This window comes from Macrobrachium nipponense, chromosome 9 (assembly GCF_015104395.2).
Source record: "Macrobrachium nipponense isolate FS-2020 chromosome 9, ASM1510439v2, whole genome shotgun sequence".
NCBI classification, from domain to species: Eukaryota; Metazoa; Arthropoda; class Malacostraca; order Decapoda; family Palaemonidae; genus Macrobrachium; species Macrobrachium nipponense.
In genome coordinates this window covers 78276901-78291467 of record NC_061110.1, presented here as the reverse complement: position 1 = coordinate 78291467, position 14567 = coordinate 78276901, and the positions used below count along the sequence as shown (strand labels likewise).

At 42.8% G+C, this 14567-nt stretch overlaps 1 protein-coding gene across 1 annotated transcript in view; it reads left to right on the top strand.

The window, feature by feature from the left end:
• The window catches only part of LOC135218026 (uncharacterized), a 182417-nt gene that overhangs the window by 21508 nt on the left and 146342 nt on the right, over nt 1-14567 (top strand). Inside the window, exon 3 of the mRNA XM_064254172.1 lies at nt 7334-7489. Within this exon, the coding sequence (XP_064110242.1) occupies nt 7355-7489 (135 nt within the window). The 5' untranslated portion in view covers nt 7334-7354. The remainder of the gene's footprint in view (nt 1-7333; nt 7490-14567) is intronic.

The window sequence follows — 14567 nt, the reverse complement described above, 5'->3', positions numbered from 1 at the left end:
CCATATAAAAGTGCTTAAAACCTCCTATTTTGTTTTGTTAAAACTCAAGAAAAACCCGCTAAAATTTTTATACCTGGTTTTTTTTAATAGTTTTATCACAAAAAGTGCATTTTATGAGGAAATTGATAAAAAAAATCCAGGAATTTGTGGATATTTCTCATAGAAAAATACCGTGAATAGGAAAATTTCTGCGAATAATGGGGGGAAATGTTTCAGAGAGAAATCAGCGAATGCGTCAGTCTGTGAATCGGGAGAATGCAAATACGGGGGTCCACAGTACTTGGGGTTCTTTGCAGCATCCTTCGGCCCCTACCTGCAACCCCTTTTGTTCCTTTTACCTTACCTCCTTTCATTGTTTCTTTCTTCAATCAGACTTTCCATCTCTTTTGACAATTGATTCATAGTGCAACTGCTTTGAGGTTTTCCTCCTGTTACACTTTTTGAACCTTGTACTGTCAATTTCCATTTCAGGTCTGAATGACCTCATAGGTCCCATTGCTTGGCTTGTGGCCTAAATTCTATATTCAAGTGAATTCCGTTCCATTCTTCAGTTGACCTACTGGAAGTGTAAGTCTATTGTTGCATCTCATTACCATTTGAAAGAGGTGGAAGCATTGTTTGATAATTATAGTACCTTGGGGTCGTTATCAGTGGCTGGCATGGTATTGGGTAAGGATTCATAGGAAGCACTCATTTTCTCCTACTATCATTTCATTTTACCATAGGGTTTTCAAGTTATTTGGGGAGCCTGGGGTACAATGTACCTGGAGTACCCACCAGTGTTAGTAGATGGATTGTTGTTTTTTCAGAACAGGTGACAGCATTGTCTGGTTGTTTTTAAATTTGGTACTGTGCCCAGAGCAAGGGCACTTTTGTATGCTTTGCAAGCCATCAGGCCTATCCTCCATTACAAAGCTTCCACTTACATAGAGGTGACCTGACCCATGGTTCAACCGCCATGCCACCACAGGTTAAGATGAGCGCCAACCAGAGTCACTATTCATCTGCAGTAGCTCTCTTACCAAGTAAGGAAACAACAAGCATTGCATCAATGCTGGCCAAATTTTTATTTCAAAGTCATTACCATGCCTTAATGTTTTGATGTAGAATATGACCATGTATCCCATCTCCATTCAATGTGGGATTCAACTATGTAGTTACTTGGTGAGTTACTTATATGAAAATGATATTTCCATAATAAAAATTAACTTATGTACATACTTACCAATTAGTTACAGAATGGGAGCCCACCCTCCTCCCCTCTCAAGGACATAAGGGCACAAACACAATTGAACTAACCAGCCAGTTGTTTCCTCCGGGTGCTCCGATAGTGAGCGGAGTCTGTCACCTACACAAAACAATTGATTTGCTACCATGAGTTGTTAAAAAAGGCTGCAGCACGAGTGGAAACCTCAGCTATGTAATTACTTGGTGAGTTTATATGAAACTTGATTTTCTTATGAAAATGTTTATTTTATATAATACAAGATACTGTTATGGTATTCCACCCATAATGAGTGTTGCTCAAGTGAAATTTAGATGATGATTCATAAAAATTTAACCATGTGGTTACTAAACCTGGTACTGCACTGTAGTCATTTTTATCGCCTTTACAGATTAAAAGTGCAAGCCACATCAATTGTTTACTAGTGCTGTCACTATTTTTTCTGACTTTTTTGTTTTGCACATCTTCAACGAGTACATTAATACGTACTGATGCAAGTCCTGCCTGATAAAACAGCTTAACATTGAAAAAAAGTGAGAAAATTGATCAGTCCACCCGTCCTCAATAACTTTTTACATTAAAGGAATGAGCAACACTTGTCCTTCCTCTAAGAGGAAAAAGCTCCCATTGGACGTGACTGCTCAGCAATTTGGGATCCCTATGAGAAAAATTTCAGACGGGACAGCCATGGCTGAATTCCATACTAGGACCACTTCCTCATTATAACTTATATGGTGAAAATAACTATTAAAGAGAGCACTCTGTGACATTCTGCAATGTTGCATTAAGGTTTGGAGGGAAGCATTGGTGGCCTTGACCATTTTGTACCCTAATGTAACCTCCCTATTACATTCTTCCCCCATCTGTAAGGAGCTTATTGAAGCATCTGCTGTTGTACAACTCATTTAATGAGCCTAACAACAGAACTGAACAATATATGCTCCTCTTGGTGAAGTGAATCTGGGAAACAATACTTTCAATAGTTTCCTCTTCCTAAGCCTAAGAGCTCCATATGAACTGGAGTCATATAAGTCTCTCTTTACCACTAAAAGATACATCCAACACAAAAGGAATTATGATAGCAGCAGCGTTCCTTCCAAAGCAGAGAAAGATGCTTAGCCCAAAGGACAGGAAAATCAACTGCTGGACTGCATATGAAAGGCAAGGGAAGAGGTGGAACACAATATGACGTGCATGATCAGGGGTTGTCTTCTTAAGCATCACATGAAGTAGAAGTGCTCCCGTTGGGGACATAATAGTATTATTTTCAAAGGTTAGAGATGGTCTTACCCTCCCCCTCTAAAAAAAAAAAAGATCCCTCTTAAAGAGAGCCATAAGAGGAAGACATACTTATTTGCCACCACTTTTCAGCATATTTAAGAAGTATTCCTCAGATTGAAGGGTGATCCTTAACATCAAGTCTGAGCAAATTATTTGCAACAAGTTCAAATGACTTTTGTTGCCCAAGTACACTCTTTCTGGAAGGGACTTCGACCGTCTCAGTACAGTATTTGAAAGATTGTTTGGATAGGGAAGGAAATATACAGATTCAAAGTCATGCCTTACAGGTTAAACATTGGCCCTAAGAATCTTCACAAAATTAGAAGCAATAATTGTCTGAAAGCTCAGGAAAGAAGGAATTTAACTGGTGGGCTATCTAGATGATGGTAGCTAATCTGGAAAGCCAGCAGGGAAAAGTTCTGATGAAACCTGAGAGTGATAATTGACACACTCCAATAAAAAGGTTTCCTAACAAATAGGAACAAGTCCTACCTTACGCATGTCCAGCAGATGTTTTGAGGCAGGACTTTGTTGGGTTACTCTTCATAGCTGGCTGTCTCTTCTCAACAGCACTCAGACAAGAATAAGGAAGAACCTGAGAAGATTCCTTACACAAGCTAGCTTTTCTAAACAATGGAACAAAGTCTGGGAATGTTACAGTTTGTGTCATTGGTAATTCTTATGCTGAGATTGCAATTGTAGGCTACGTATATGTAAACAGAACCTGGGTGTCCCATACCAAGAAAAGGCCTTGTGATTGGAAATTGGAAAGATACTCCATATATTGATCTGGAAGGAGTCTTTCGCAAAACAGGCCGACCTGACTTCACCATCCACTCAAGTGATAATACATACAGATGACTCCTTGACAGGTTGAGGAGGCCATTGGAAGGATTGTCAGGTAGCGGGAAGATGGTATCCTGATCTGAGGGAGTGTCGTATCAACTTCTTGGGTGTATTAAGAGGTTGGGCACATGCTCATCCCCTCTGCAGTCAGTAATTGCCAATATGCTTCCACATCCGAAAGTGGACCTGTTTGCCACTTGTGTGAACCATCAACTTCAAGTATGATTCTCGGAACCTGGATATTCAAGTACGTAATAGCAAGAGTTGAATTCTTACAAGACTAGAATGAATGGAAGTTGACACAGTTGACCCCGGTGTTCGCTAAGGTTAGGGACCATAACTGCCTGCAAATAGCTGAAATCCATGAATACTGAGACCCCCCCTCTAAAAATGCTTTTAACTGCCCATTTTGATAGTTCAGACACCAAATACAGCAATACCTTAAATTATCATCCTAAAACACTTTTAACATCATTTCAAAGTCATCTTACAACATTTCTTTTAAAAGTACATGGCTTACAGCTACTAGTGAGCTCTCTTACAACTGTTACAATTACCAAGGCAAAAACTAATCTAGTTTCCCTTATATTCAGGCACGCTCATTTTCTTTCGTACAGTCTTCAAGCCGTACTGTTTTCTTATAAGACAACTTAAATGGGTAACATTGGTACATTCTCAAGTAGTACAGGGAACACAGACAGTCCCTGGTTATTGTTGTGGGTTCCATTCCAACGGCTTGATAAGTGAAAATCACTGATAACCAAAAATCACCAATAATTGGAAAGCTGCAATTTTTGGCACTTATTGGTGTAGATAGCCAGAATTTGGCACAGATAACTGGTTAATGGCGCCTCTGTTAGGTATGTACGCATTGGCATCAATACTCTAATTATTGGTGCTGATAATTAGAAATCAGTGCATTTTGACATAGGAAATATTGGTGCTGATAACTAGAAATCAGTGCATTTTGGCATAGAAAATATTGGTGCTGATAAGTAGAAATCAGTGCATTTTGGCATAAAAAATATTGGTACTGATAAGTAGAAATCAGTGCATTTTGGCATAGAAAATATTAGTGCTGATAACTAGAAATCAGTGCATTTTGGCATGGAAAATATTGGTGCTGATAAGTAGAAATCAGTGCATTTTGGCATAGAAAATATTGGTGCTGATAAGTAGAAATCAGTGCATTTTGGCATAGAAAATGTTAGTGCTGATAAGTAGAAATCAGTGCATTTTGGCATCAAAAATATTGGTGCTGATAACTAGAAATCAGTGCATTTTTGGATCGAAAATCACCAATTTTCGACGCTAGACAAACTTCATAGGACTGGATCACTGATAACCGAGGCTGCCGATGACAGGGGACTGCCTGTACTGTATTTGAATTTAAGAACACAATTAAAAAATATACTAAATGAGAAGTTTATGATTACGCAAATCATGTGGATACCCATCAGTGATGAATGTTGATTGAAGAGAGAGGAATTAGCTGTGAAGAAGTTACATCTCCTTTGGGGGTGGCTCTTTCCCTTCTTCAGGCACTTCATCCAACCATTGCTCTTCTTCAGGGACCTCAGAGGGCTTTGGGGGTTATGGTCTTGAGAAATATGGTGATAGGCAGCTGCTGTTGCTGCTGCTTCATACCAACAAGGAGGTTTTTATAGGGCCCCATGCATGCATCATGGGCATTTGAAAACTTTATGGGGGATTCCATATAAGATCCCATGCCCCAGTCATCTGCATCTCCCTAGCTGCCCTCATAATTCGGGACAGTTGCTCCAAAGTCAGGCCCTCATCCTCTTGAGTCCCCTGAACCTGCTGTCTTCCTCACTTGCAGACTTTGTTAGCTCTTTCAAATCCTGGTTCATCAGGGAGTCTGAGTTGGCATCAATGAGGGTGTTGACTTCATCCTCAATGATAGGCCAATGATGGTCAGACATGGCAATCCTGAATTCTTGCCGATATACTCTTTCGGCATAAATTTGATTCCGTGCCCATTTCCTTTACAAGGTGCTCGAGGGAGTTCCAGATGTAGAGTGGCTTGAAGCCATGGATCACATCCTGGTCCATAGGCTGGAAGAGAGAGGTGGTGCTGGGAGGAAGGAACTCGAGCTGGAATCCCTCATAATAAGGATCCAGAGGATGGCCACCAGCATTATCCATAGTCAACAACACCTTGAACTCCTTGCACAGGTTGTTGAGGTAATTCTTAACTTGAGTGATGAAGTTCTGGGTGAACCAGTTAGACATGAGGACTTTGGTGATTCAGGTCTAGTCGTTGTGTGCCCAAAACACAGGCAACAAGTTCTTGTTCTTATTTTTTAGGGCCTTGGAGTTTGCAGTTTTGTAAATGAGGTCTGGTGTCAGCATGCAGTCAACAGCATTGCCACATATGATGAGGGTAACCCTGTCATCCTGGGTCATAAACCTGGTGGCTCAAGCTGCGTCCTTCATGACATATGTCCATGAAGGCATTTTCTTCCAGAACAAGCCAATCTCATCCATATTGAACACCTATTCTGGATGGTAGTTCTTGTTCCTGATAATATTCTTGAAGGTCTCGCCATATTTTGTGGCAGATTCCATGTCTGCCAATGCCATTTCCCCACGCAGATAAACACACTTTTGGTGGAACCGCTTCTGGAAACAGTTGAACCACCCTTTCTGGCCTGAAAACCTTCAGGAGCTAATGATGGTCCTGCTTCTTCCTCTTTTTCTTCAGCAGAGTCATTGAAGCCTAAGAAGCCTTCTTCCTGTATGTCGCCGACTTCCATAACATTAGAAAACTTCTGGTAAAGATTTTGTGCCTTCTCGTGGATGATGTTGCTATCAAGAGGGATGATGTTCTTATGGCAGTCCGTTATCCACAATGTCAAGGCCAACTCCATCCTCACAATGTATTGTGAAAACCATCTTGGTACTACCGCAGAAGCTAACATCCCCAGTCTTCCTTACCACCGCTTTTGTCATCATGATGTATCAGACAATACTCTAATTCATGCCATAATGGCAGGCTACTGCAGCGTAACTTTTCTCTTCCTTCAACATTTCCAGAAGTGCTACCTTCTTGTGGAGCATCATAACTTTTTGGCACTTAGGCTCTTTGACAGAAGCCTTACAAGGAGCAGGGCATTTCGGAGGCATCTTATGGCATGATTAAATATTACATACAGTCACCTCTCAATTAATGCGTGTTTAATTTAAAGCGTTTTTGATTTAACACAAGCTAGAAATTCTGGAGGCATGGTAGTTGTTTATTTATACCCTGACCATGCCTGGCAAATTAAGTCCTATAGGACTACCATGTCAAGTAGTGAAGAGCATGAAAGAGATTATTTTGTTCTTGTTTTGACGATTCTCCACTGCTCAGTGTAATTAGACAAAATCACTGTGATATGCTTAATATGAAATTAAAACAAAATCACCCCAGAATTGCTTATTGTAGTTGTTGTCACTCATATTAATTATGAGCAGCAACAATTCTGTCAACTATTTAAAAGTTGTTGGCCTAATAATAGTAAATAAAATTCAGAGGTAGGCATCATCTGAGAAATGCTTTTACATGTCTTTGGAGTGGAAAGAAGAGAAAGAGGAGGAATAGGATCATGTTTCCAAGTAATTTCCTAAAGATGGAAAAATTGATTCCAGTGGAAATATGTTAATATTCAAGAAAAAATTAAAAGCATTCATATATAGTGTCTGCTACTCTACCAAAAACAGGATCAGTGATCTAACCAAATGAACCAACAAGAATTTTTGTTACCGAGATGAAGCTTTGCAGAGCATCTTTTTGCCAGAGTAGGCCAAACAGGTAGCAAATAATCTAACATAGTGAAGCAAGATAAATATCTAACCTTTAAGCAATTAAATTTACTTGATATAAATGGGATCTACATGCTAGATTTCGAATGGGTTTATTTTGATGCACTTTTTAGACATGAAAAATTTATTTAAGTGCTTTCGAATTCCTTATTACAGTCTTCTTCAGCCAAAACAGTGATGAACACCCTTAGTCCTAATGACTATCAAAGCTATGGGGCAAGTAAATCTGCTGAACCTTCTCCAAGATGCAGTGTTAAAAGTCGTCTGTTTCATTCTTCAGGTCCTCCAGAGTGTCTTGTAAAGCTGGCTAAGGTGAGTTTGATAATTAGAGGCCTGCTGGGTACTAATCTTGGTGCAATGGATTTCCACTTCAAGTTTCCCTGGTTTGGTTTACCCAGATTAAAGTAGAGGTACAATTGATCTCTTTACTACTGTGGAGGGATTCTGATGTAACCTCACCTAACATATACCTAACACATTGAACCACAGAAGGAACTGATAACAAAATATGATGTGCTCATTTATTCTTACTCATACATCAACCTTATTTTTATTAACTGGCTCACGGTTGTTCGGTCACATTACTCATTTAGCTGTATGTATCAGATTTCTAACATGCATGATATATCTTGCTGATATATTGTATACTTTCACGGATACTATACTTGATTCATCCTGTCCTGCAAAAAACAAAATTTTTTTCAGTATAATACAAGATACTCTTATGGTATTCCACCCACAATGAGTGTTGCTCAGATGAAATTTAGATGGTGATTCATAAAAAGATAACCTTGTAATTATTGCATAAACCAAGTACGTACTTTAGTCAGTTTCATCACCTCTACTACTGATTAAAGGTACAAGCCACATCAGTTGTGTAATGCTGTCACTATATTTTTTCTTATTTGCCATTTAATTATTTTTACACATGATATGTCTTTAACAAGTATATGAATGCTGATGCAAGTCCGGCCTGATACAGTAGTTAAATATTGAAAAATACATATAAGGAAATGTGATAAGTCCACAAGTATGGAATAACTTTTTGCTATATCTGTAAAGTCCAGCTATGATTTTAAACATGGAGTTCCTAGTTGTATTTGATATTTATGCAGCATGTATTGTTAAACCACTTGTCTGCACTTTCACCAGTTGGGCAAGTTTCTAAAGTGACATTCAATCTTGGAAACGAAAGTTTTGAAAGTGTAATTTAGATTTTTTGCATTTATTAAATACAAAATCATTTTAGAAAGCAAAGGCTATATGGGCAACTTTCTTGTGTTTGAGAAGGTATCTGGGATCACTTAATTCTAAATGATAATCTTCTCCTTCAACAGTATTCTGGTCACTGGAATAGGTTACAGAGTAGCCATAACTTAGGAGGAATTAAATTACTACTGTACTATAATTAATGGCACAGATTATAAAACTCAAAGTAACTATTAAGTGTTTCATGACAAATCTTTTTGCCACAGTCCATCATTTTCATATAAGTAACTTACCAAGTAGTACATAATTGCATAGCTAATGTTTCAACTCACACAACAGCTTTAATTTTAAAATTCATAGTAGCACCTCTGTTGTTTCAGTGAAGGTCACTAGCCCCACCCACTTTCAAGGAAGATTGGGTACAACACAGCTGAAAAGCTCAATTTGTTTCTGCTGGTCAACGACTGAATCTTAATTATCTGAGATGTTTGATTTTGGATTTTCGTAGCCAGATGGTTGTGCCTGATAGCAATTTTGCAATTTTGGTAACACATTCTTTCTGTTGGGAGATTTTGTGCTATTTACATACAGGCAGCAGTCCCCAGCTATCAGTGGGGGTTCCGTTCCTGAGGATGTGCCGATAAGCAAAGACCACCATTAACCGAAACTCGGTGATTTATGGTGCCAAAATTCTATTAATGGTGCCGATAACTGAAACTCAGCCCATTATGGCACCATAAATCATCGATTTTATGGCCCAAGACAAACGCCATAAAACCAGATCACTGAAAACCGAGTCTGCCGATAATGGGGGACTGTCTGTACATAGTTAGCTTACGATTTTTTTCCTGACTTTTCGCTGATTAAGACATTTTTCAAGGTCCATGTTTAACTCTAGTGCTACTAGTATGTACGTATTCAGTTTTGCAGCAAAACTAGACTGACGAAAGCCTCTTACAATTCGCATACCATTTGTGTTCATTGTAGAGGAAAGAATTGCTCGATTGATTTGACTTGTGATGAATGTAGGGACTGGGATCTGGGAAAATGAAAAGCTTGAAGCTTTAAAGGCATATCTTGACAAACTTGAGAGAGACAGGAAAAGGAAGACATCTGCTAGAGCCAAAGCTAGGAATTTAGTTAGCCAAGTATCATCTAAATTGGATGTAGCTGATTTATCTGTTTTGTCTTCACCTGTAACTGCCTTTTCTCCCATAACCTGCCCTCTGACTTTTCCACCTACTCTGGTAACTGGGTTCCATGCTTCCAACCCCAATCACATTGCCAGCCTCAAAGCCAAATTTTAACCAGAAATTTGGTCTACTTGTCAATACTTTGGCCCAATTATGGACATCTATTAAGGTTCTAATGGACAAAGTGTTAGTTACAAAGGTGCCAGTGCAGTGTCACTGAAGGAGGTGATTACTAATCCCGTCAACACTTCTAGACAAAGGTCCCTGTCATACTCCTAACTTGGGAGGAGGCATACTGGAAGTCCAAGAAGCCCAAGGGAAGTTGGTGGAGTTTGCCTATGGGTAGTTGCCCCCTCTCTGTCAAGCCTGTTGTCCAGTCCCAGGACAGCCATTGAAAAGGCATCCATAAAGATGTGCATTCATTGTCCTCTAGTGATACGGACCTCAGTGCAGACAAGAGGCGCTGGTGGCATTTCTCTGATGAATCTCTTCAGTTTACTACTCACTCATGGTGCATGATCTTGCAGTGGCACAGGATTCATCAGACTTTGTTCCCTCTCCAATTTCATCCAAGAATGAAGCTACTAAACAAACACCCTCCCACAGCTTACACAGCTCTCCTCAAGTATTTTCTGGTCAGTTTTTAGACATTTTTCTCCCCAGCGGCCCCGGCCTCTCCTGTATCAGCTTTTATGATGAGGAATCAGCCTGTTGAGTCTTCCAGGCTTCCCAAGATGGTCAAGGAAAGCCTTGACCGAGATAGAGGGGTGGCTCTTAGAGAAGGAGCTTGGCATGCTGTCTTCTGTATCCCTCCCTCTCGCCTTTCTTGTAAGAGGTACCTTTCGTAAGCCACCAGTAACTGCCTCTTCCCAGGGGGTCTTCTCCATCCTGATTAATTTCTCTCACAGATCAGCTTTTGCGTTTGCCAAGATTATGCTCGACCATCTAGTATGAAATATTTTTAAGGTCTTTGAAGTGTTCAGATACAGATTTTTAGACTGGACCACAAGAAGATACAAATTTGGTGGTTTTGTACATGAACTTTCCTGCCAGATATATACTTAGCTTACGTCTCTGACGTCACGACAGAATTCAAAATTCGCGGCAAATGCGACAGGTAGGTCAGGTGATCTACCCCACCCGCCGCTGGGTGGCAGGTGTATGAACCAATCCCCCTTTCCAGTCATAATTTTTCTGTCGCCGGTGTCGACTACATCTGTTGTCGATACCTCTCGATTTTGGATTATTACTCGTTTTCGCCCAGGATTGTTTCATCGGACTTTTGGTGAAGTACCTGCTCCTTGGCTTGGCATTTGCGATTTGTGGACCGGTTTTAGATTATTCTTTTGATTATTCTTGGAATTTCATTATGTCTGATTTAGAAATTAAGAAATCAACTATGTTCAGAGTTTGTTCTGTTAGCGATTGTAAGGTGAGGCTACCGAAAGCTGCGGTAGACCCTCACACAGTATGCATGAGGTGTAGGGGGAATGACTGCTCATTTATTAACCCTTGTAATGAATGTGGTAATTTGAATGAAGAAGAATGGAAGGCGCTTTCTTCTTATGTAAGAAAGCTTGAGAAGGACAAGGTTAGGAAAGCTTCATCTAGGAGTTCTAGTAGGTCTCGCACTAGCGAGTTTGAAGTTGATAACCCTGTTGTAGACGTAGCGCCTTTACCAGTTTCAGCCCCTGCTTCCTGCACCGAACCCGAAGATGCGCCTTCGGAGGTGGACACTATGAGAGCCACTATTCGCAGCATGGAGCTGAAAATTAAAGTGCTAGAAGGTAAGAGTGATAGCAATTTGTGCAGTGATCCCAGTGCAGTGGAGGGTGCGTCTGATCGGCTCCCTAATGCTTCTAGGCCTAGACCTCTTCCAGACTCCCAGACCCAGTGGAGGAGGAAAGTCGAAAGCCGCAGGAAGGTTAGGGAGAACCCCCACCGGTCAGGCGTCCCCTCGGTAGCGCCTGATGTTTGATCCCAGGCTACCTTGGATCGCGCCAAGAGAGAAGTCTTATGGCAATGCTTCTCGTCTTCGCCTTCTCCTTCGCCCAAACGTGGTTGGAGCTCCTCGGAAGCTTCTCGGCCGTCGAAGAGAGCCTGGCAGGCTTCTTCCGCTCTCCCCTCCAGCCCTGAAGTTTTTCGGAAGATCCTGGATTGGATGTGAAGAAACCGAGGATTTCTTTGGAGTTTCGCTCTCCTAGTAAGGATCGAGCTGCGTCTCCCGTGAAGGACTTTAAGTCTCCTACACGTGTGTTGGCTAGTCTGCAGGCGCAGATTACGGCTCTGGCCTACTCCTTGATTGTGACTTCTTGTCGTAGGAAGGACGTCTCGCTCCCGGTAAAGAAGTCCAGGCGCTCTTCTCCAGGCTTACGCTATTCGTCAGTAACCGCCCTCTCTCCAGGAGTGGATCGTAGTACGAGGCGCTCTTCAACGGACAGGCGCTCTCCTGAGGACATCGTTTCTCCGTCGGACAAGGGGCATGCTTCCCGTAGACGAGCCACTCCTGACAGGCGCTCGTCTCGAGACAGGATCTCTCCCGCTGGCAGACGCCAGGAGCCTGGTAGGCGTTTTTCTCATGGTAGCCGCTCTCCTTCAGGCTTTCGCTCTCCTGTGACCAGACGCCCTTTGGTAGACAGGCGCTCTTCTCCTGTCAGCCGCCCTTCGCTTAGCAGGCACCAAGAGCCTGGTAGGCGCTCTTCTCCTTCAAGGCGCTCTTCTCCCGATTTTCGCTCTCCTCGAGTTAGGCGCCGGGAATCTGTCAGACGCTTCTCGCCTGGTAGGCGCTCGTCGCCAGAGATTCGCTCTCCTCGCAGCAGGCGCCAAGAGCCTGATAATCGCTTCCCGCATGACAGGCGCTCTTCGCCAGGCAGCCGCTCTCCTTTAGACAGGCGCCAGGAGCCTGATAGACGCTTTTCGCCTAATAGGCGCTCTTCGCCTAATAGGCGCTCTTCGCCTAATAGGCGCTCTTCGCCTGATAGGCGCTCTTCGCCAGATTTTCGCCTTGCGTTCGTTAGGCGCCAAGAGCCTAGAATACGCCCTCATCCTGACAAGAAGGAGTTTTCAGGCAGAAGCTCAACGGAAGTTATAACTTCCCCGGTTAGATGTCAGAGTTCTTCCAGACGTTCTTCCAAGGATGGACTCTCGGCTGAGGACAAGACAGCCTTTCATCGTAAGGATCGTGAAGGATCTTCGGCGGAAGAAGAACAGGATCCCTCGGAAGAAGAAATTCCTAAAGATTCCTCCGTTTCTTCATACAAGCGTTTGACGAACCTGTTGCTTCAGGAATTTGGAGACGCCCTTTCTCCTGTCGCCCCGCCCTCGCCTCTTTCGTTATTTTCGACTTCAAAGACTTCAAAGGTTTCATCCTGTGTCAGGATGAAGCCTGCAATCTCTATGAAGAAGGCGCTTAGAGGTTTTGGTGAGTGGCTTCTTTCGAAGGAAGAGAAAGGGAAGACGGTGTTCTCTTTCCCTCCTTCTAAGCTTACTGGGAAACTAGGATTCTGGTATGAATCGGGAGAACCCTTGGGCCTCGTTCTTCCATCCTCGGCAGACTCGGACTTCTCTTCACTGGTGGATTCCTCTCGACACTCTGCCCTCATGTCTGCTAAGACGACATGGGGGATGAATGAGCTTGACCACCTGTTGAAGGGAATGTTCCGAGTCCTGGAGGTGTTTAACTTCCTAGACTGGTCTTTGGGCGTTTTGGCCAAGAAGACACAGACCCCGGATTCCATTTCTCCTGAGGATCTTATCAGTGTTCTCACGTGTATGGACAAGGCAGTGAGGGATGGATCGAGTGCAGTAGCTTCACTTTTCGGAGCGGGAGTGATCAAGAAGAGATCTGTGTACTGTTCGTTCCTGACGAAATCAGTATCGCATGCTCAGAGAGCCTCTCTCCTGTATTCTCAGCTCTCTCCTCAACTCTTCCCTAAGAAGATCGTTCAGGATGTTTCTTGTGCCCTTTCAGCTAAGGCTACACAGGACATGCTAGCCCAGTCTACCAGGAAGCCTCACTCTTCTTTCCAAGCTAAAACCAAGAGAGAGACTCCAGTTAGGCAGGAGCCCTTTCGAGGAGTCCCTCCTGCCAGAGCTTCTTCCTCTAGAGGATCTAGACCCACTAAACGAGGGAAGACCTCTCTATAGATCCATCAGAGGGAAGAAGTAGGATTCAAGTTCTCCAGACATCAGTGGGTGCCAGACTTCTGAAGTTTGCCGACGTCTGGGCCCAGAAAGGGGCGGACAACTGGTCACTCTCGATTGTCCGCAAAGGCTACCTCATTCCCTTCTTATCAAGACCTCCGTTGACGACGACTCCGAGGGAGTTGGTAGCCAAGTACAAGGACCCCATCATGAATCAAGCCCTCTCTCTAGCAGTAGATCTTATGCTGGAGAAGGAGGCGATAGAACTAGTGAAAGATCCTCATTCTGCGGGTTTTTACAACAGACTGTTCCTAGTTCCCAAGAGCTCAGGAGGATGGAGACCGGTTCTGGATGTAAGCGCCCTGAATGTCTTCGTAGAAAAAAGGAAGTTCGCCATGGAGACAACTTCTTCAGTGTTGGCGGCTCTTCGTCCAGGGGACTGGATGGTGTCCCTAGATCTTCAGGACGCTTACTTCCATGTGCCTATCCATCCTTCTTCACGGAAGTTTCTGAGATTCATGATGGGAGGGAAGATCTTCCAATTCAGGGCCTTGTGCTTCGGCCTTTCGACAGCCCCTCAAGTTTTCACGGGTTTAATGAAGAATGTAGCGCAGTGGCTACATTTGGAGGGAGTGAGGCTGTCTCTCTATCTAGACGATTGGCTGATCAGAGCAAGCTCACAAGAAAGATGTCTGGAGGACCCACAAAAGACACTGACTTTAGCAAGTTCGTTGGGGCTTCTGGTGAACTTCCAGAAGTCACAATTAATCCCCAGTCAAGAGCTGATATATCTGGGGATTCGGATGGTTTCTCCGGATTTTCGGGCATATCCGTCACCAGAGAGG